General features: G+C 48.2%; 1 protein-coding gene across 3 annotated transcripts in view; it reads left to right on the top strand.

The window, feature by feature from the left end:
* LOC134354133 (interleukin-2 receptor subunit beta-like) overlaps positions 1-16,666 on the top strand; it is a 91,249-nt gene extending 74,583 nt beyond the window's left edge. For all 3 annotated transcript variants that reach the window (XM_063062932.1, XM_063062933.1, XM_063062934.1), the window contains 2 exons: positions 3,494-3,584; positions 11,073-16,666. In XM_063062932.1, coding sequence (XP_062919002.1) covers positions 3,494-3,584; positions 11,073-11,885 — 904 coding nt within the window. In that variant the 3' untranslated portion in view covers positions 11,886-16,666. The remainder of the gene's footprint in view (positions 1-3,493; positions 3,585-11,072) is intronic.
* The last annotated feature ends 4,799 nt before the right edge of the window (positions 16,667-21,465 follow it).

The raw sequence follows: 21,465 nt of genomic DNA, 5'->3' as shown, positions 1-21,465 counted from the left end.
TCTACGTTTACAAATGTCCAGTTGGTTTAACCTCCAGGTGAAAATTAGACCAGAACACCAGAAGATATAGGAGCAAAATTAGGCCATTTGGCCCATCGAGTCTGCTCTGCCATTTCATCATGGCTGATCCATTTCCCTCTCAGCCCCAATCTCCTGCCTTCTGCCCGTATCCCTTCAAGACCTGACTAACCAAGAATCTATCAACCTCTGCCTTAAATATTTGTAAAGACTTGGCTGTGTCTGTGGCAATGAATTCCACAGATTCTCCACTCTCTGGTGAAATAAATTCCTCCTCATCTCCGTTCTAAAAGGAGGCCCCTTATTCTGAGGCTGTGTCCTCCAGTCATAAATACTTCCACCATGGGAAACATCCGCTCCACATCCCCTCTATCAAGGCCTTTCACCATTGGATAGGTTTCAATGAGGTCACCCCAAATTGTGCAACTTGTAAGATGCTTTTGTTCGTGGTAACAATGGGGAGGTAGAGAGGAAGGTGCATCGACCCCACACAGTCAGGAGATCTGTTAATGTGCACAATATCACTAGCACATGCTGTGCAATTTGTTGTTTTGTGGCAGCAGTACATTGCAATAGATAATAATTGAAACTATAATCTACAATATGAACTATAAATACATAGAGTGGAATTTGATTAATTGGGGCACATCCAGACCAGTACATTTTGGTCCAATTAAATGGTCGCCCCAATTAGCTGAAGTTTCATGGAAATAGTTAAAAAGACAAATTATGTATTTAAGTGAAATACAGAACAAATTAGAGCACTATCAATACTACTACAGTGCTATAAAACTGTATATTAGTTCCTAATAGTTATCGACAGAGGAATTCATCTATGCCGCATTCTTTTGATTGTAAATGAATAAAATCAACGCAGACACCTGGTGCAAATAATGGACAGTAATACAACCCTTTCGACGTTTGCAGCTACCAAATCTTCATTTTCATTGCAACATTCAAGATGATTGTTGATACCTTCAAGTTCTTCACCGTTCCTTACTTGTTGAAGTAGTGAAATAGCCTGAAAGCTTGAAACTCCAGTGAGCAAAACGGTTCTGAATTGTCTTCCTGCTGATTTCTCACCAACTATCAGTGACAAAATTACAAACACAAGGAATTCTGCAGATGCTGGAATTTCAAGCAACACACATAAAAGTTGCTGGTGAACGCAGCAGGCCAGGCAGCATCTCTAGGAAGAGGTACAGTCGACGTTTCGGGCCGAGACCCTTCGTCAGGACTAACTGAAAGAAGAGCTAGTAAGAGATATGAATCTCAAATTTTCAAATCTCTTACTAGCTCTTCTTTCAGTTAGTCCTGACGAAGGGTCTCGGCCCGAAACGTCGACTGTACCTCTTCCTGGAGATGCTGCCTGGCCTGCTGCATTCACCAGTGACAAAAATTGCTGCCTTTTGAACACAAACACACGCAATCGATGCTATTTAAAAGCCGGTCACTCGAAGCACGTTGTTTGTATAATGGCTACACAAGCACATACAACTGACACTAATTAGAAACATTTTCGCAACAGTCTCCTGCCCCAATTAAACAGCATAGTGTCCAAAATAAACAAAGGAAATACTAGCTATTTCCTCGATTCGTTTTTGTTCTGTTTTTAAAAGTTTACTTACTTATTTAGAGATGCAGCATGAAACGGCCCTTTGAGTTGCACCGCCCAGCAACCCCTGTCAGACTTGATGTAACCTTGACTTTTCAGAGTTGTTCCAAATAAGTGCTGCCCCAATTAACCAATGGCCCAATTAAGTGGAATCCACTGTATATAAAAAAAATAAATTCAATAAATAGTACAAAAAGAGAGGAAAAATAGTGAGGAAGTTTTCATGGTTTCATTGTCTATTCAGAAATCGGATGATGGAGGGGAAGAAGCTGTTCCTGAAACATTAAGTGTGTGTCTTCAGGCTCCTGTACCTCCTCCTTGATGGTAGTAATGAGAAGAGGGCATGTCCTGGCTGATGGGGGTCTTTAATGATGGATACCACTTTTTGAAGGTGTCCTGCATGCTGGGGAGCCTGGTGCCCATGATGGGGCTGGCTGGGTTTACAGCTTTCTACAACTTTTTCTGATCCTGTGCAGAAGGCCCCTCCACACCAGACAGTGTTGTGACCAGTTAGAATGCTCTCCACAGGGCACCTGTCGAAATCTGTGAGCTTCTTTGGTGACAAACCAAATCTCCTCAAATTCCTAATGAAATATAGCTGCTGTGGTGCCTTCTTTGTGATTGCATCAATATGTTGGGTACTCAGAGGTGTTGGCACCCTGGAACTCGAAGCTGCTCATCCTTTTCACTGCTGCCTCCGCAGACTCTTCGATGGGGACTGGTGTTAGTTCCCTTCCCTCCCCCACCCTGAGGTTCACAATCGATTCCTTGGTGTCACTGACACTGTGTGTAAGGTTGTTGTTGTGACACCAGTAAGCCAGCTGATCTAACCCCTCCTGTACGCTTCCCCGTCACCACCTGAAATTCTGCCAGCGACAAGAGACAGTTGTGGCATCAGCAGATTGATAGATGTTGCTTGAGCTGTGCCCGGCCACACACCCATGGGTGTGGAGAGAGTGGAGCAGCGGGCTGAAATGCACATCCATGATGCGCCAGTGTTGACCGTCTGCAAGGAGGAGACATTGTTTCCGATCCGCCCAGACTGTGGACTCCCACTGAGGAAGCTGAGGACCTAGTAGCAGAGGGAGCTACAGAGGCCCAGGCTTTGGAGCTGGTTGATTAGATTCGAGGGAACGATTGTGTTGTGTTGACCATAATAAATGAAACCGGTCAGCACTTGTGATAGAACATGCAAGTTCTTCAGCTTTTCTTAACAAGCCCATCGAGTTATACTGCCTGAAAACAGGCCCTACTTATCACGCTGATTAAGTTAGCCACCTGAGCCGGTTTCAGTTGCCTGTATGTGGCTCATATCCCTCTGACGCTTTCCTAGCTGTGTACCTGTCCAAATGTCTTTTAAACATTAGTGTTGTACCCACCTCTACCCCTTCCTCTGGTAACTTGTACCTTATATCCACCATCCTCTGTGTCCCTCAGCTCCTTTTCAGGCCCTTCCCCTTCTCACCTTAAATCTATACCCTCTAGTTTTAGGCTAGTGGAGGGTTATGTAGGAGGGAAGGGTTAAATTGGCCTTGTGGTAGGTTAAAAGGTCAGCACAACATCACAGCCGAATGGCCTGCACGTTGCAGAGATGTTCTATGTTCTATAACTCAGCAGGTCCGGCAGCATCTATGGAAGAGAATAAGTAGCTGAAGGGTCCCAGCCCAAAATGTCAACAGTTTATTCCTTTCCATAGATGGTTCCTGAACAGCTGCGTTCCTCCAGCATTCTGTATGTGTTGCTTCTTCCTCTACATCCCCTTTCCTTTGTGCTCGATGCTGTTTTCCACCACCTCTCCACCCTTCTCCGTTGCTCATCCCTTTCACCCATTGTCCTAATGAGGAATTTGATTGTCTTTAGATCCAGAAAGAAGACTCCCCGTTGGCTGTCCATACCCGACCCTGGCAAATTCTTTTATGAGCTGAATTCTACCTATGGCGGCAACTTCCAGGTGAGTCAGAACTGTTGCTTCAGTGCCGCAACCAATACTGAATGTTGCAAGGCCTAGATAGGGTGGATGTGGAGAGGATGTTTCCTATCGTGGGAGAGTCTAGGACCAGAGGGCACAGCCTCAGAATAGAGCGATTCTATTCTGTCCCTTTAGAACAAGGATGAGGGATTTTAGCCACAAGGTGGTTCAGGGTTAGGACTCCTCGTTTAATGGTATTGGTCCATGGCATTAAAAAAAGTTGGCAACCCTGGGTGGTGAACCTGTGGAATCCATTGCCATAGATGGCCATGGAGTCCAAATTATTGGGTATATTTAAACAGGAGGACAATAAGTTATTAATTACTCAAGGCATCAAAGGTTATGGAGGGAAGGCTGGAGATTTGGGTTGAGAGGGATAATAAATCAGCTGTGATGGAATGGTGGAGCAGAATTGATGGGCTGAATGGTCTAGTTCTGCTCTTATGTCTTATGGTGATATGGCCTAATGATGTTTCACCCCCTCCCCTTGTGCTGAATCCCTGAACCTTTGCAATCACTTCATTACACACGTCCCTTTTTATAATCCAGCAGTCCAGTTTCCGTAGAGGAACATTCTCCATTGTATAAACTTCCAGAGAGTTCTTCTGCGCCTCTTTTGATAACCCTCAGCTGCAATGCTGGTTTGAGTTTCTTCAACAATCTGTTATTGGTGGGATTAGAGTTGGGACAGATCAGCCACAATTTTCAATTTGAAAGTCAGGTTCAAGGAGGCAGACACAGTACGTTTCTCGGGAGATGCAGCCTTCTCTGTGGGTAACTTGCATTTAGATTAATGGCTGCCGTGAAGTTGATTACAATCTCACGAAGGCCAGTCCCTCCCACTTCAGCACAGGCTCCTGCTCCCGCACCTCATAACTTTCTTAACCATGCGCAAGATAACTTCTCCTTTGAAACTTCGACAGCAGAATTTAGTGTCCCCCCGCTCCGTTTCTCTCTCCTCCTGTTCCTCCCACCCTCACCCCCTAGCCCCCAACTCCATCTCTCCCCTCCTCCGCCCACTCTGTTTGAAGTCAGCCACACTCCCAGAGCAGGCATTAACCTGCACAGTACCCACAAACTATCCCCAGAGAAGTGTCTTGTCACGGCCCTCTTGAATCTGTTTTACAGCTCAAAAGGATTGTGGCCGGAATCTGTGCCCCAAATCCTACATCCTCTGGGTATCAGAGATCAATTGATCACCAGTTGCCACTGAGAGCACCATCTATCTCAGTTAAAGCTTGCCTTTGCTTAACATTCTCCACCACGAGAAGCCTGCTGACAGAGACTGAGAAAATGTAACTGAAATCTGACCTTTGCAACTGGGCTGCTGTTCGAGAGGTGCATTGAGTCATTTGTAGAGGGAGAAACGTTAAGAAGATTAAAACCACAGCAGTTTCACAAAGGATATATCATTTTGATGAGCTAGTATATGATGTCTCCTTTCAAAGTATTAATTAGTGTATTTTTTTTTCTCTTTTTCTGCCATTTGTGGTTTCGTGTCAAAGTTATGTAAAGTCACAGCTGCGCATCTCTATCTGTGAACGTACTTGTGTGCGTGTGCGTGTGTGTGCGTATACACCTGCGTGGCGGTGCTGTACGTGTGCTCAGAATGTTTTGAGTGTGTAAGCGCACATGTGTTCAATATCAGACAATGTATACAGTACACAACCTGAAATCCTTATCTTCACAGACATCCACGAAACAGAGGAAATCCCCAAAGAACACACGACAGAAACATCAGAACCCCAAAGTCCCCCCTCTCACCCCTCCCAATCACAAGCAGCAGTAAAAGCATCAACCTTCCTCCCTCTTACTACCCCCACTTATTCCAGCAGGAAGCATCAGCCACTTCCCCCACCACATTCAAGCCTCAAAGAGACCAAAACCTAGAGTCCATCAGAAACTACAGCCCATTCCAACACTTTGACGTGCCTCAGGCTGTCTCTCTAACTAACAAGGGAAAAAGAGGTGTCGTCCCTCCCCCAGCGAGAGGGGAGACCAACAAACAAGCTGTTGTTTCGATATTACCGTCTGCAGTGACTCTTTTATTCTGAGTTTCTTCGACTCGAGAATAAGGCCACAAACTCTCTCTCGCCATAAGTGTGTGCGTGTGTACACGTGTGTGTGTGCGTGTGTACACGTGTGTGTGTGCGTGCCTGTCTGAGTTCTACTTTAAAATAAGAGAGGTCTATTTGTTGGTCTCACTCCCATCCACGTGAAGGTTGTGACCCTGGGGTTTGTTCCTGGGAAGTAATGAAACAGTCAGATGTTCTTGCTCTTTGAGACCATAGGCCTGTATTTCTCTCGTGGGTCTTCTCTACAAGCCCCTGGCTCGATCTGCAGTGCTGAGGGGCCTGGAAACCACGGGTTCTTGTAGAATGTGCAACCATGTGCGAACTTCAACCAAAGTGTCCACGCTCCAGCAGGGGGACATGACCAACAACTGTTCTCCTGGAGGCTGGTTGTTTCTCTCCTCTGCAGGGACCATTCCCTCCTCATCCACTTCAAGCCCCATCCTAGCTTGTTCTTCATCTCCCCACAGCCACGTCCCCTCAACCCTCCATCCAACACTCCTCACACACCTCTCATCTCCTCCGCACACCCTCATTCCCTCTCTCATCCCTCCTAACACCCTAATCTCCCTCCTCCCTCCCACTATCACCTTCTCCACACCCTCATCCCTCCATCACCCCTCATCCCCTCCACACACTCTCATTCCCTCTCTCATCCCTCCTAACACCCTAATCTCCCTCCTCCCTCCCACTATCACCTTCTCCACACCCCCGTCCCTCCATCACCCCTCATCCCCTCTGCACACCCTCATTCCCTCTCTCATCCCTCCTAACACCCTAATCTTCCTCCTCCCTCCCACTATCACCTTCTCCACACCCTCATCCCTCCATCACCCCTCATCCCCTACCCACACCCTCATTCCTCCTATTCCCCCACATCTGTCCCAACATTCTAATCCCCCTTCCCTCCCTTTATCACTCTCTCCACACCCTCATCCCCTCATCCTTCCATCCCCCTCCTTCCTCCCTCATCCCCTCCTCACTCCCTCTATCAGCAGTCACCTTCCCTCATTCCCCCTCCTCCCTCCCTTAATCGCTCTCCACGTGACCCCATTGCACCCCACCCTCTCTCCATCAGCCACCCCCACTCACTCCACCACTCCACCACTCTCCCCACTCCCTGTCTCCTTCCCTGCCCATTATGGGGGAATCTGGCCTCTCAGAGTCTGGATACAAGGGGTCAGCCATTCAGGACTAAATTGAAAATAAATTTCTACACCCAGAGGAGATAGACAGTATAGTCACTGTCTTGCCTTCTTTACAACTGCATCAATATGTTGGGACCAGGTTAGATCCTCAGAGATCCTGACACCCGGGAACTTGAAGCTGCTCACTCTGTCCGCTTCTGATCCCTCTGAGGATTAGTATGTGTTCCTTCGTCTTGCCCTGCCCGAAGTCCACAATGCATTGAGTGCCAGGTTGTTGCTGTGGCACCTCTCCACTCCTGTACGCCCTCTCAGGTTACCAAAAGCACATAGCACGTAGCACAAATACCACGTGCGCTTACGATTTCACTGGAGAGCTGAGGTGGCTCAGTTTCTGTGCATGGTCAAGGCAGAGCACAATAGATTTTTGGATGTTAAGGAAAGTGGTGAAGAGTTTATAGGCCATTCAGGAGTAGCAGAACAGGCACAAGGGTTTGAATAGCCTACTCCTGCCATATATGTCAGGTGATTGTGTTGGATAGATAGATAGATAGCAGACATATTTTATTGATCCTGAGGGAAATTGGGTTTCGTTACAGCTGCACCAACCAAGAACAGAGTACAAACATAGCAATACGAAACCACGAACAATCAAATAATAATATGTAAACCATGCCAGACGGAAATAAGTCCAGGACCAGCCTATGGGCTCAGGGTGTCTGAACCTCCAAGGGAGGAGTAGTAAAGTTTGATGGCCACAGGCAGGAATGACTTCCTATGACGCTCAGTGCTGCATCCCGGTGGAATGAGTCTCTGGCTGAATGAAATAAGGATTGAATGGGTTGGTGGGAAAATTGGGAGGAGCAGGGCTCAGTTTGCCGTTGCTTGGTATGTTCTGTTGTCCGCTGGGGAGGTCATGGTTCACCATCTGACCGTGCGCGGGTCCACTGGAGGCTGAAGGAGATGGCCTGTCTTACGGTTAGAGGGCAGCGCGTGTGCACGGGTGGGTGGGAGGAAAGAACAGGACTTGTTTCGCTGCTCGTTGTTTTGTGCTTGTCATGTTCCGTGTTGTCCTGCTCAACATTGTGGGCATTCTACATTGGCACCAGAAGGTGTGACACCACTTGTGGGCATAGGAGCAGAATCAGACCATTTGGCCCATCGAGTCTGCCCCACCATTCCGTCATGGCTGATTTATTATCCCTCTCAATCCTTCCTCCACCCCCATAACTTTTGATGCCATTATTAATCAAGAACCCATCAACTTCCACTTTAAATATACTGGCCTCCCCCAGCACATCCATGGATGTGCTGGTTGTTAATGCAAATAAGACATTTCACTGTATGTTTCAGTGTACATATGGGAAGGACGTTGAGGCTTTGGAGAGGGCGCAGAAGAGGTTTACCGGGACGCTGCCTGGTTTAGAGGGGATGTGCTATCATGAGAGGCTGGGCAAACTTGGGTTGTTTGCTCCGGAGTGTCGGAGACTGAGGGGAGATCCGATCAAGGTTTATAAGATTATGAGAGGCACAGATCGAGTAGACAGGGAGTATCTTTTTCCCAGGTTAGAAATGTCTAATACCAGAGGGCATGCATTGATGGTGAGACGGGGTGGCTTCAAAGGGGATGTGAGGGGTAAGTGTTTTATTCAGAGAGTGGTGGATGTCTGGAATAACTGCCTGACATGGTGGGAGAGGCAAATACATTAGAGGCTTTTAAAAGATGTTTGGACAGACACATGGATGTGAGGAAGATGGAGGGACATGGATATTGTGTAGGTAGGAGGGATTAGTGCCTGAATTACTTTCCAGCTGGTTTGGCACAACATTGTGAGCCGAAGGTCCTGTGCTTGTGCCGTGCTCTTCTATGTTCTATGTGATAAACAACTCTAAATCTGAATCTAAAATTATAATTTTTCTTGTAGCTTAAATTTCTGTACGCTTGTTTCTACGTTTGTATAATCAGCTATTTGTAAATATTCGGTGGATTTTCAGTGAACTGTAGATAGCTGGTTCCGTTTTTTTCCAAACTTCTTTGACTGTAAGCTTGAGGTGTCACGGTGATGTTCATCAAAGTTGTTCTTATCATCTCATAGTCTGTTCTTTTCAGAGAATTCCCTTATCTATCCAGCTTCAACTAGTTTTTAGAATCAGGTTTTACGTCACTGTCATGCAATTTGTTGTGCAACACATGAACATCACTATAAATTACAAGAAGAACATATAAAAAACAAAGAAGTCGTGCAGAAAGAGAGCGAGTGAGTGAGGTAGTGTCCATGGGTTCACGGGCCGTTCAGAAGTCTGACCACAGAGGCGGAAAGAGGACGTTGAGTTATGAGTTATTAGATGTGCCTGTACCTCCTTCCTGTTGTAGCAATGAGAAGAGGGCGTGTGCTGGGGTGGTGGGGGACGTAATGGTGGGTGCTGCATTTTTCAAGCATTGCCTTTGGAAGATCTCCTCGGTGATCTGGAGGCTCGTGCCCAGGATGGAGCCGGTAGAGTTTACAACCCTCCACAGCTTTTCCTGTCCCTGCACGTTGGTGACTCGGTACCAACGGGTCAGAATGCTTGCGGTCTAAAGACCAACCACGAGGCAAATCCCTCGCTACAGAGAAGTGTGTTGGTTACGGTTGGAGTTAGTTCCCTGTGGCTGCACTGTCTTTTTTTTATCTCTTTGTTCTGAACATCTAATAACTCATAACCACAAGATTTATTCCTCATTCTTGACTTCCGAAGAATGTTTCGGACAATATTATCTTCAATACTGGAAGATTGGGTGGGGAGAGTGGTGGAATGGGCTTCTGAGAGAGAATAGCTTCCAGGCAAAAGTGAGGGAATGCCCACTATGGGTAAATCCCTCCCCACTATTGGGCACATCTACATGGAGCATTGTTGTCAGAAAGCAGTGTCCATCATCAGGACACCCAGCATCGAGGCCATGCTCTCTTCTCGCTGCTGCCATCAGGAAGGAGGTACAGGAGCATCAGACTCACACCACCAGGTTCAAGAATGGTTACTACCCCTCAACCATCAGGCTCTCCCATCACTGAACTGTTCCCACAACCTCTGAACTCACTTTCAAAGACTTGTCATCTCATTATCTTGGTATTTAGATTATGAGAACACTCAGTCCTCTTTTATTGTCATTTAGAAATGCATACACGCATTAAGAAATGATACAATGTTTCTCCGGAGTGATATCACAGAAAACAGGACAAACCAAAGACTAACACTGACAGAACCACATAATTATAACATATAGTTACAGCAGTGCAAAGCAATATCATAATTTGATGAAGAACAAACCATGGTCACAGTAAAAAAAGTCTCAAAAGTCCCCGAGTCGATCGACTCCGGGGTCCCCAATAGCAGGCGGCAAAAGGGAGAAACTCCCTGCCATAAACCTCCAGGCACCGTCAACTTGCCGATGCCTTGGAAGCAGCCAACCCGGAGTCTACCCGTCCGAAAACTCTGAGCTTCCAACCAGCCTCTCCAATACAGCCTCCCGAGCGCCTTTGACCTCGCCCCGGCCGCTGAAACACGCAAAGCCGAGGATTTCGGGGCCTTCTGCTCCGGAGATTCTGGTTACCACACAGTAACAGCGGCAGCGAAGCGGGCATTTCAGAAGTTTTCCAGATGTTCCTCCGTGCTCTCACATCCGTCTCCATCAAATCAGAATTGTGCACGGTCCCCTACTTGACAGATAACAGATATTCATCACCGGAGAGGCCGCACGTGCTGCCCTTGCGCTGCCATCTTCTCCTCCTTATTGCTTATTTATTATTACTACGATTTCTTTCTTCTTCAGTATTTGTACAATTTGTTGTCTTTCACATGTTGGTGCGTGTTCTCCTTTCTGGGTGCAGTCTTTCATTGATTCTATTATGGTTCTTGGATTTTCTGACGATGCTTGCAAGAAAACAAATCTCAAAGTTGTATATGGTGTCATAGATGTACCTTGATAATGCATTTACTTTGAACTTTGATAGGATTGATCTAAAAGGCAGCAGCAAAGTCAATGGGCCAAATGGCCTCCTATGTCACCATAATAATCCAGTCTCTATTAGACTGCTGTTTATGAGATCTTACTCAGTACTGACTGGGGTAGTATACTTCCTACCGTATCACTCAAATACAGTGCATTGATTGTAAAGATGTTTAGAAGTTATACCAAACCAAATGTTCTCCTTGGTGGGAAGTTTACCTTTTTGATGTTTAAAATTTGTCTCTTTTTTCTCTTTTTGTCCCTTCAGAAATGGATTGGGACTAAGTTCCCAGCTTCCTTCAGCAGCACGGAAGAGCTGGGCACAGAAATCTCCTCGGTGGAAATTTCAGAAATCAAAGACTCGCAGTTGTTCATCAAGCAGAACTTCATGTCAGACAGCAGCGGCTTCAAGAGTATCAGTGACTCTTCCATATCCAGCTTTGCCAACCAGGGCTACTTCTGGTGCAATTATCCCAGCTCGTATGAAGCGTATCCTTGCAAAGTTTATTTTAGCTATGACCGAGATGAGCTGGGAGCCGGGAGCGAGAAAAGTGAATCATACCTCTACCTCAGCTCCTCCGATGATTCCCTCTATGACAGCAGTCTGCAATACTCCCCCTGCACCTTTTCCACAGACAAGCAGAGGATGGAGCTGGATTGTGGAGAGTCCCCGTCTCATGTCACCGGAGATAGCTCTGAGGAGGGAATAGACAGGCCACCAAGAGAACATGGAGACCCAACATGTCTACCACATCCTGATCACCTGGCAAGCCACGAACACTCAGTGAGTGAGTCCCACATCTCTCCCAATGCTGTCTCCCAATTCCCCGCCTTTGGGTCCTCAGATTGTTTCTTTGGGCCTCATGCTTTGTTGGCAGATATGAAGGACGAGGCAGCAAGCATGTTTGTCTCCAATGGGTCAGTGTTTGAAAAGGTTCCAGACGTGTCTTCTTCTCAGCATGGTTTTAACCAGCAGAACCCCAGTGTCTTTAAGACTATGTCTCTGAATCTGGTGCAGCCTACTGATGCGTACCTCTCCCTCAAAGAAGTTCAAAGCAAATACAGTAACCAGTCAATATAGGGATGGAATCGTGCCATCTGCTCCTGTAAGTCTGATGTTAAGATCAATCACCAAAGGAGTTTCAACTTCAGGTTTCCTTTTAAAAGACTTGCCTCCACTTTCGAAAAGAGGTCTTTTAACATGTTTCCTTCTGAACTTCCCTCTTGTGTTGGTTCCTGTACCTGAGTTGAAGAGGACAATACAGGCTCCACCAGAACGTCAACCAGCAGAAGATTTATTTAAAGTGGACAATGTTAATCTTCTTTATTCCCTCTGAAGAATCTGGTGCAGGGAGCCAAAAAGAAAGACAGGTTATTTGTTACTGCTTACTAATGTAATCTGACAGGAAAATTAGAGAAGTTCTCTGGAGACCATTAGAGCAACAGGAAATTGGACAGACAATACAAAACCTGATCTTCAGTGATGAAGGATATAACTGCCAGCAAGAAGCCGGTTTGAAATTGGAAACAAAGCTGATGTAAATGTAGCAATTTCTCCAGCCTCAGGGTCCTCTGCCACCCTGTAGTCAGTGCTTTCCATGGGGAATATGGCGATGAATGGACCATCCTACAAACACAAAGCTCCTGCAAAGGAGGCAAGGTGACTTCTACTGACAGCTTGACGGTTAAATTTTGATGAATATGTATGTGTCATATTTTCCATAGTACAAGTACCTCGAATGTTGATTTATAATACATTGTATTTTAACAGTATTCAGTTGAAAAACTTGTTTTTTCTTCAATGAAGTGCAATGATGACCATTTTTCTGCATTGCATCTTGCATCTGATGCGAACTCTGCATTAGGGTCCACAATGCCTTATTCCTGTTCAATATGCTTTTTGAGGAATCCCAGGACTTTTCATATTCCATATGTCTTGTCTGTCTGAGACTCTCAGGCCTTGCAACTGTCTCTCGACCTCTGGATCATCCTGGACTTCACTCAAGTTTCCAAAACAGAATTTGACCCAGGATCTACCAGCCCAGGAGTGAGAGGGTGACCTTAAACGCCATTCATCCTGACGTACAGGCCTCTGACAAGGGACTGAATCCCCAGAGGATAGTTGGCTGCTTAGCAACTAGGCTTCGTGGCAAGGAGCAGAGGTCAGACAGTCCCGGGAACAACCCCTCCCTCATTAGGAGACAGTCACCGGAAGACAGGTTCACCTCAAAGCTCATCTATAGAATCGAAAGGACGAGTTGGGTCATTACTGAACTTATTCTTACCAGTTATATTTTACGTTATTTGCTCATTGCAATGGGACAATTTTGAAGCAGGGGGCATTATGTGATGGTGGATTTCTATTTGGCAGTGAAAATGGAAGAGAGTTTTGACTTTCACGCTCAGCCAGGAATAATGAGGAGAGGTGACAGTCCAATCACTTGTGCTTCAGTAAGAAAAAGGCCGAACTCAAGAGGCAGATCGGCCAACTCCTCTCTTTAGATTGCTGCTCAGGATAAAAAAAACTTGCTGCCACATCCTCTCTCAACAGAGGATGATGAGGTGACTTCACTAACTGACTTCAAAGCACAAACGGAAAAGTGAAAGACAGAGAGAAACAGTAAAAGATCCTGAAGGGGGTGGGGGTGGGGAGGTAGAAAGGACATCAGACCCCCTTCATCAGATCTAGTGATTCCTCAGTCAAGTTGAATTTTGTGCTATTTTCTCAGCCTGCTCACCAACAAATTACTGACAAATTAGGTACAGAGTGTATCTAATAAAATGGCCACTGAGTGTAAGTTCATGGTCTTCTGCTGCTGTAGCCCATCTGCTTCAAGGTTCAACGTGTTGTGTGTTCAGAGGTTCTCTTCTGCACATCACTGTTGTGTGGTTATTTGAGTTCATGTCAGCTTGAACCAGTCTGGCCATTCTCCTCTGACCTCTCTCATTAACAAGACATTTTTGCCCAAAAAACTGCTGCTCACCGGGTGTTGTTTGGTTTTTCACACCATTCTCTGTAAACTTCAGAGACTATTGTGTGTGGAAATCCCAGGAGATCAGCAGTTTCTGAGATACTCAAACCATCCTGTCTGGCACCAACAATCTACCCATGGTCAAAGTCACTTAGCATTTCTTCCCCATTCTTATACTTTATACTTTATTATCGCCAAACAATTGGTACTAGAACGTACAATCATCACAGCGATATTTGGTGTTTGGCCCGAACGACAGCTGAACCTCTTGACCATATCTGCATGCTTTTATGCATTGAGTTGATTGGCTGATGAGATATTTGCATTAACAAGCAGCTGTACAGGTGCACCAAATGAAATGGCCACTGGGTTTATGTCTATGATCTTCCGCTGCTCTACCTCTTGACCATGTCTGCATGCTTTTTATGCGTTGAGCTCCTGCCACATGATTGGCTGATTGGATAATTGTATTAACGAGCAGCTGTGCACAAATACCTAATAAAGTGGTCAAGGAGTGTGTGCACATTTCATATCCTCCAGAGAACAAGTATATATAATGTTGATTGTACTTTAACATCATTCAATTGAAAAACTGGTTTTTCTGCAATGAAATGTGATAATGATCATTTCCTTTGTCAATTTGTGCATCTGGTGCAATCTCTGCTTTGGGATGCACAGCATCTTATTCCCGTTCAATGTACCATCTGTTGGATTACAGGGAATTGGGAACACCACCTCAGAGAACTGTGGGTCAACATGGTTTTCATGGTAAGTCCTATCATCACCCTATAGCCTTCCATTACTTGCCCACCTATATGGTTGCTCTCTGTTCCCAGGCTCATTCCCTCCCCCAAACTCCCCAACTCCTGACCCCTTGAATCTTCTTGACCTTTGATTGTGATCTCCATTCCCAAGTTGTACTTCCCCCCCCCCCAATACCACCAGGTCTCAACCACAGTTTCCTCTCCTCCAGTCTTCCACCACCCCATTCCCAATTCTCCACCCCCAAACCACAATGTGCCAATCTTCCTCAGTTCTGAGGATAGCCACACACCCCATTTTCCCCCTGGGCCCAGGTATTGGCATGTTCTTCCTTGCTCGTCTCCAACCCTACCCCGATCTCAGGTCCCTGACTAGTGGCCTTCCCCTCTCCCCAAGCCTGGACCACATCCAAATCTGAGCTCAGTCCTGGCTGGTGCTCTGATTCTTCCAAATACGTGCCCTTGAGGTCCTCAATGGAGGAACCAACAAGGACTATTGTTCATAGAACGTAGAATACTACAGAATAGTAAAGGCCCTTCAGCCCACAATATTGTGCCAACCCTATAACGTACTTCAAGATCAAACTAATCCTTCCCTCCTACATAGCTCTCTGTTTTTCTATCATTATAAAATAAAAATAAAATCTAATAAAATTAAAAAATATTCATTATTTAAAATTCTTGGACTATGTCAAGCCCAGATCATCAAGCGTTGGGAACGGGTGGGGTGAGGTGAAATGTGGGATTGTGTTGAGGGTGGAGTTGTTGAGGAGGGTGAGGTGGTGCAAGGTTAGGTAAGGGCTAGGCAAGTGAAGGAGTGAATTGAGGGTGAGGTGACAGTCAGATTGAGATGAGCAGATACATTGAATGAAAAGTCCCTCTAACCCAGCCCAAAGTGGCTAACCTACTTGCTTCATCCAACAGGTCTTGAATCAGAATCAGGTTTATTATCGGGAACATAACTTGTGAAATTTGTTGGTTTGTGGCAGCAGTGTGTGCTGTGATATGCATATAAAGTTACAATGAGAAATAAAACAATAAAGAGCAACGAAGATTAAGAAAATAAATAAGAAACAATGGTGAGACCCATCGTAAATTGGGGAACCGCTTTCTCAAGCACCCCCGTTGCATCTGCCACAAGCGGGACTTCCCAATGGCCAGACATTTTAATTCCCATTCCCATTCCCATTCCCATTCCCCTTCCACTATGTCGGTCCATGACCTACTATTGTGCTGGGATGAGGCCACTCTCAGGGTGGAGAAGCAACATCTTATATTCCATTTCAACCTGACGGAATGAATATTGATTTCTTCTACTGGTAAAAAAAAATTTTCTTTCCTTTTTCCCTCTTCTTCTAATCCCCACTCTGGCCTTTTACCTCTGTTCACCTGCCTATCACTTCCCCCTGGGTCCCCTCTTCCTTCCCTTTCTCTGATGGTCCACTCTCCTCTCCTATCAGATTCCTTCCTCTCCAGCCCTTTATCTTCCTCACCCACCTGTCTTCACCTATCACCCCTAGTTAGCCTCCTTCTCCTCCCCCAACCTTTTTATCCTGGAATCCTCCCCGCTTCCTTCTCAGTCCTGAAGAAGGGTTTCGGCTCGAAACCTCAACTGTTTATTAATTTCCATAGATGCTGCCTGGCCTGTTGCGTTCCTCCAGCATTATGAGTGTGCTGCTCTGGACTTACAGAACCTGCAGACTTTCTTCTGTTTAAGAAATAAAAAAACAAAAAAAAAAAATAAGCAGAGGGAAAAGCGAGCAAGGATAGTGAGGTAGTGTTCACGGGTGCAGGGACTGTTGGGAAACCTGATGGCGGAGGGGAAGAAGTTACTCCTAAAACATTGAGTGTGCCTTCAGGCTCCTGTACCTCCTCTCTGGTGATAGTGATTAGAAGAGGACATGTTATGTCCTTGATGGTGAGGCTCCTTCATAATGGACATGGCCCTCTTGAGGTGTTGGTCTTTGAAAGTGTCTGGTGATGGAGCTGAGGTTCAGATTAAAGGAGTGAATGTTGTTTTGTTTATTAAAATGCAAGATCTGCATCAGTGTCTGTTAATTTATCTCTTCACATGTATTATCAGGTCAACCATGTAACCTTATGATATTTTAATGGGATTTGGTTTGTCATGTTTTACCATGTAAAGTTTGTATCATTACTCATTTTCAATAAACCTTAAGGGTTTTGATTTGAAGTTGAAATTAGCTTTGTTTTTCACACGCACATTGAAACATCGAAACATTCAGTGAAATGTTCGGTTTTGAGTCAACGACCAACACAGTCCGAGGATGTGCTGGGGGCAGCCCACGTGTGTCGCTGTGCTTCCGGCGCCAACTCAGCGTGCCCACAGCGTACGAACACTCACTAACCCTAACCCACCTGCGTAGCACTACCCATATAGCCTTAGAGTAGAGTCATAGAAAAGTAACAGGCCCTTTGGCCCATCAAGTCTGCGCCTAACTATTTAAACTACCTACTCCCATTGACTGCACTGGCACCACAGCACCCCCATACCACTCCTATCCAGATACCTAACCAAAATTGTCTTAAACGTTGAGCTTACTTGAACCACTTGTGCTGGCAGCTTATTCCACATCCTCACAACCCTCTGAGTGAAGTTTCCCCTCATGTTCCCCTTAAACTTTTCACCTTTCACCCTTAACCCATGACCTCTAGTTGTAGTCCCACCCAGCCTCAATGGAAAAAGCCTGCTTGCATTTACCTTATCTATACCCCTCATAATTTTGTATAACTCTATCAAATCTCCTCTCAATATTCTATGTTTCGAGGAATAAATTCCTAGCCCTTTTCAATCTATCCTTATAACTCAGGACTTCCAGACCCAGCAACTGCCTTGTAAATTTACTCTGTACTCTTTCAACGTTATTTACATTTTTCCTGTAGAAGGTGACTAAATTTGCACTCAATACTCCTACGATACTGATGTAGGAAGAAACCAAAGGACCCAGATGAAATCCACGTGAAAACTGGGAGAATGCACAAAGTCCTTACAGCCGGTGGCAGACACTGAACCCTGATTGGGGATTATTGGCTCGGTAAAGCATTATGTTAACCATTACATTACCATGCCATGTGACTCTGTGCATTCTTGGCCAACTCTACCACAGCTCAGGGTTCACAGGGGCACAGCTGAGGGGGCTCGAGGAACTGCTCATCTGCAGTTTCTGGCGAGGGCTTTTTGTCTCCATCTGCAAGTAGTGATTCCTGGTACGACTCAGATTAAGGTTTATTTATCACATGCCCATCGAAACGCACAGTGAAATGCATTGTTTGCATTAACAACCAACACACCCGAGTGACGCGCTGAGGCCAGACTGCAAGTGTCACCACACATACTGGTGCCAGCAATAGCCTGTCCAGAATATTTGACACAACAACTTCCTCAATGCTGAACACCACACTCAAACCCTTTCTTCAGCATCCCCCATGTGGGAGAAGCCGAAACAAACAAGTGCCAAACTATGGGAGAGGTGGTACTGAGGGAGGGTCACACTGTGGGAGGGGTGGTACTGAGGGAGGGTCACACTGTGGGAGGGGTGGTACTGAGGGAGGGTCACACTATGGGAGGGATGGTACTGAGGGAGGGTCACACTGTAGGAGGGGTGGTACTGAGGGAGGGTCACACTATGGGAGGGATGGTACTGAGGGAGGGTCACACTGTGGGAGGGATGGTACTGAGGGAGGGTCACACTGTAGGAGGGGTGGTACTGAGGGAGGGTCACACTATGGGAGGGATGGTACTGAGGGAGGGTCACACTGTAGGAGGGGTGGTACTGAGGGAGGGTCACACTATGGGAGGGATGGTACTGAGGGAGGGTCACACTGTGGGAGGGGTGGTACTGAGTGAGGGTCACATTGTGCGAGGGGTCATACTGAGGGAGGGTCACACTGTAGGGGGGTGGTACTGAGGGAGGGTCACACTGTGGGAGGGGTAGTACTGAGGGAGTGTCACACTGTGGGGGGGTCAGTACTGAGTGAGGGTCACACTGTGGGAGGGGTGGTTCTGAGGAAGGGTCACACTGTGGGAGGGGTGGTACTGAGGGAGTGTCACACTGTTGGGGAGTCAGTACTGAGGGAGGGTCGCACTGTGGGAGGGGTGGTACTGAGGGAGTGTCACACTGTGGGAGGAGTGATACTGAGGGAGGGTCACACTGTTGGGGGGTCAGTACTGAGGGAGGGTCGCACTGTGGGAGGGATGGTACTGAGGGAGGGTCACACTGTTGGAGGGGTGGTACTGAGGGAGGGTCACACTATGGGAGGGATGGTACTGAGGGAGGGTCACACTGTGGGGGGGTGGTACTGAGGGAGGGTCACACTATGGGAGGGGTGGTACTGAGGGAGAGTCACACTGTGGGAGGGGTGGTACTGAGGGAGAGTCACACTGGCAGGGGTGGTACTGAGGGAGGGTCACACTGTGGGAGGGGTGGTACTGAGGGAGGGTCACACTGTGGGAGGGGTGGTGCTGAGGGAGGGTCACACTGTGGGAGGGGTGGTACTGAGGGAGGGTCACACTGTGGGAGGGGTGGTGCTGAGTGAGGGTCACATTGTGCAAGGGGTCATACTGAGGGAGGGTCACACTGTAGGGGGGTGGTACTGAGGGAGAGTCACACTGTGGGAGGGGTGGTACTGAGGGAGGGTCACACTGTGGGAGGGGTGGTACTGAGTGAGGGTCACATTGTGTGAGGGGTCATACTGAGGGAGGGTCACACTGTAGGGGGGTGGTACTGAGGGAGGGTCACACTGTGGGAGAGGTAGTACTGAGGGAGTGTCACACTGTGGGGGGGTCAGTACTGAGTGAGGGTCACACTCTGGGAGGGGTGGTTCTGAGGAAGGGTCACACTGTGGGAGGGGTGGTACTGAGGGAGTGTCACACTGTTGGGGAGTCAGTACTGAGGGAGGGTCGCACTGTGGGAGGGGTGGTACTGAGGGAGTGTCACACTGTGGGAGGAGTGATACTGAGGGAGGGTCACACTGTTGGGGGGTCAGTACTGAGGGAGGGTCGCACTGTGGGAGGGATGGTACTGAGGGAGGGTCACACTGTGGGGGGGTGGTACTGAGGGAGGGTCACACTATGGGAGGGGTGGTACTGAGGGAGGGTCACACTGTGGGAGGGGTAGTACTGAGGGAGTGTCACACTGTGGGGGGGTCAGTACTGAGTGAGGGTCACACTGTGGGAGGGGTGGTTCTGAGGAAGGGTCACACTGTGGGAGGGGTGGTACTGAGGGAGTGTCACACTGTTGGGGAGTCAGTACTGAGGGAGGGTCGCACTGTGGGAGGGGTGGTACTGAGGGAGTGTCACACTGTGGGAGGAGTGATACTGAGGGAGGGTCACACTGTTGGGGGGTCAGTACTGAGGGAGGGTCGCACTGTGGGAGGGATGGTACTGAGGGAGGGTCACACTGTGGGAGGGATGGTACTGAGGGAGGGTCACACTGTGGGGGGGTGGTACTGAGGGAGGGTCACACTATGGGAGGGGTGGTACTGAGGGAGGGTCACACTTGTGGGAGGGGTGGTACTGAGGGAGAGTCACACTGGCAGGGGTGGTACTGAGGGAGGGTCACACTGTGGGAGGGGTGGTGCTGAGGGAGGGTCACACTGTGGGAGGGTCGCACTGTGGGAGGGTCACACTGTGGGAGGGGTGGTACTGAGGGAGGGTCACACTGTGGGAGGGGTAGTACTGAGTGAGGGTCACACTGTGGGGGGGTGGTACTGAGGGAGAGTCACACTGTGGGGGGGGTGGTACTGAGGGAGAGTCACACTGGCAGGGGTGGTACTGAGGGAGGGTCACACTGTGGGAGGGGTGGTGCTGAGGGAGGGTTACACTGTGGGAGGGTCGCACTGTGGGAGGGTCACACTGTGGGAGGGGTGGTACTGAGGGAGGGTCACACTGTGGGAGGGGTAGTACTGAGTGAGGGTCACACTGTGGGGGGGTGGTACTGAGGGAGAGTCACACTGTGGGGGGGTGGTACTGAGGGAGAGTCACACTGTGGGAGGGGTGGTACTGCGGGAGGGTCACACTGTGGAAGGGGTGGTGCTGAGGGAGGGTCACACTGTGGGAGGGGTGGTACTGAGGGAGGGTCACACTGTGGGAGGGGTGGTGCTGAGGGAGGGTCGCACTGTGGGAGGGTCACACTGTGGGAGGGGTGGTACTGAGTGAGGGTCACATTGTGCGAGGGGTCATACTGAGGGAGGGTCACACTGTGGGGGGGTGGTACTGAGGGAGGGTCACACTGTGGGAGGGGTAGTACTGAGGGAGTGTCACACTGTGGGGGGGTCAGTACTGAGTGAGGGTCACACTGTGGGAGGGGTGGTTCTGAGGAAGGATCACACTGTGGGAGGGGTGGTACTGAGGGAGTGTCACACTGTTGGGGAGTCAGTACTGAGGGAGGGTCGCACTGTGGGAGGGGTGGTACTGAGGGAGTGTCACACTGTGGGAGGAGTGATACTGAGGGAGGGTCACACTGTTGGGGGGTCAGTACTGAGGGAGGGTCGCACTGTTGGAGGGGTGGTACTGAGGGAGGGTCACACTGTGGGAGGGTGGTACTGAGGGAGGGTCACACTGTGGAAGGGGTGGTGCTGAGGGAGGGTCGCACTGTGGGAGGGTCACACTGTGGGAGGGGTGGTACTGAGTGAGGGTCACATTGTGCGAGGGGTCATACTGAGGGAGGGTCACACTGTGGGAGGGGTAGTACTGAGGGAGTGTCACACTGTGGGGGGGTCAGTACTGAGTGAGGGTCACACTGTGGGAGGGGTGGTTCTGAGGAAGGGTCACACTGTGGGAGGGGTGGTACTGAGGGAGTGTCACACTGTTGGGGAGTCAGTACTGAGGGAGGGTCGCACTGTGGGAGGGGTGGTACTGAGGGAGTGTCACACTGTGGGAGGAGTGATACTGAGGGAGGGTCACACT

This window comes from Mobula hypostoma, chromosome 11 (genome assembly GCF_963921235.1).
Source record: "Mobula hypostoma chromosome 11, sMobHyp1.1, whole genome shotgun sequence".
Classification (NCBI taxonomy): Eukaryota; Metazoa; Chordata; class Chondrichthyes; order Myliobatiformes; family Myliobatidae; genus Mobula; species Mobula hypostoma.
This window is presented reverse-complemented; position numbering and strand designations above follow the sequence as displayed.